This window comes from Aspergillus caelatus (assembly GCF_009193585.1).
Source record: "Aspergillus caelatus strain CBS 763.97 unplaced genomic scaffold BDV27scaffold_311, whole genome shotgun sequence".
In the NCBI taxonomy this organism is placed as follows: domain Eukaryota; kingdom Fungi; phylum Ascomycota; class Eurotiomycetes; order Eurotiales; family Aspergillaceae; genus Aspergillus; species Aspergillus caelatus.
Window position 1 is genome coordinate 35,342 of NW_022475574.1, and position 1,540 is coordinate 36,881.

Genomic DNA, 1,540 nt, shown 5'->3' on the forward strand with positions numbered 1-1,540 from the left:
ATCTATACACACTGTGTACCGGGATCGGGCCCCTATATATACGGCGATATCGACCCTAATATCGCTCGGGGAGCTGACCCTGATATTGACCCTAATATTGACCCTAATATTGACTCTAATAGGGGATTGTAGCGGGATAGCTGTGTAGTCTGATAATACTATATCTTCAGCTGCTAGACGAACGGCAATACCAGCCACAAGTACTATACTAGTAACTCCCCCACCTCTCGCGGCACATAGCGGTGGATTACCTTGATATTATTGCTCGCGTAAAATTCTTTATAATATATCAATACCAGTGTGACTATCCTGTTCTTGATAAAGATATTCTACCGCCGGTTGGTCTCGGTGTTGATATACTATAAGCTTAGTAGCTCAGGGACCCGACTTAGCTAATCCCTAATAATATAGACCAGTACAGTCAGTTTCTCTCTGAACCGGGCTATCTACTGTAGATACTGTATTACTAACTTGGGCTAGAACCGCGTGAGCTGGCAGCAGTAGATAAACTGCTTCTGTATCTGGCTCGGCCTGTACCTACTCCAGCAGCTATATAGATCTGTCTACCGATTACTATATCTGCGAGTCCTTTAAAAAGCTCTATCTTACAGTACCCTGAATAGGATTATTATATAGTATATACTACAGGTTTGTAGAGATCTATCTGAACAGTAGCTCCTAACTTAAAATCTGCTGTATGGCCGCTGTTATTCTGTGGACAAAGCCGCGGAAATTGTCTATAGTAAACTGGATATACTTGTATAGTAAATAATCTAACTATATCTATATTATATAGCCCAGGGCAGTAGTATTGTAATAGATCTTGAGTCTGTATATCTGCCAGTTCTGCAGTGTCTCTATCAGGGTATATATCCTGTGGATTATTAAATAATTAACTATATATATTATCTACTCCTGGAATGTCTTCCGCGATAGATTCTGACTCCACTGGATCTGTGACAGGGGATCCTAACTGTGTATAGGGAATATAGGGGATGATATCGATCCCGATCCCAATCCCAATTCTGATTCTAATCCCAATTCTACTGGCTCCGGCTTCTTGTTATCGCTGCTGTACACGGAATCAATATTAGAAATAGTACTCCGCAGTGCCTACTCTATATACTTCTGCGGCTGCTGCCAGGTCTCGATGATCTGGACCGCGTTGGGATCCAGCCACAGCGCCTGCTGGACGATCATAAACCGCGCCACCTTGATCACCCGCGACAAGATCGGGGGATAGCTCTCCGGGTCGCGCCAGCCAAATTCCCCGCGGCCTAATACCGCCATGGCGCAGATCAGCACACTCTCGTACTCCTGCGCGTGATATGTCTGGTTCAGCAGCTCGATACAAAACCCTAAATATACCTGTTCCAGCTCGCTTATCTGCTACTGCTCGATAGGGTTCTCCCGGTCCTCTCTCTTTCTGTCCTTGTCTATCGGATCGGGACTGCCAGCTCGGGTCGGTCCCGCCGATTCGATCTGCGCCATCTGCCACAGCTGCCGTTATTTCTTGTGCTGCCGGGAGGTTATTCTGTAC

General features: G+C 45.7%; 1 protein-coding gene across 1 annotated transcript; it reads right to left on the reverse strand.

Moving 5' to 3' along the window:
• Positions 1–969: 969 nt before the first annotated feature.
• Positions 970–1,290, reverse strand: BDV27DRAFT_163313 (uncharacterized protein; the record flags this gene model as incomplete). Its single annotated transcript, XM_032073534.1, has 2 exons — positions 970–1,072; positions 1,127–1,290. 2 exons carry the CDS (start codon positions 1,288–1,290, stop codon positions 970–972), a joined length of 267 nt encoding a protein of 88 aa, XP_031921818.1.
• Between the last annotated feature and the right edge of the window lie 250 nt (positions 1,291–1,540).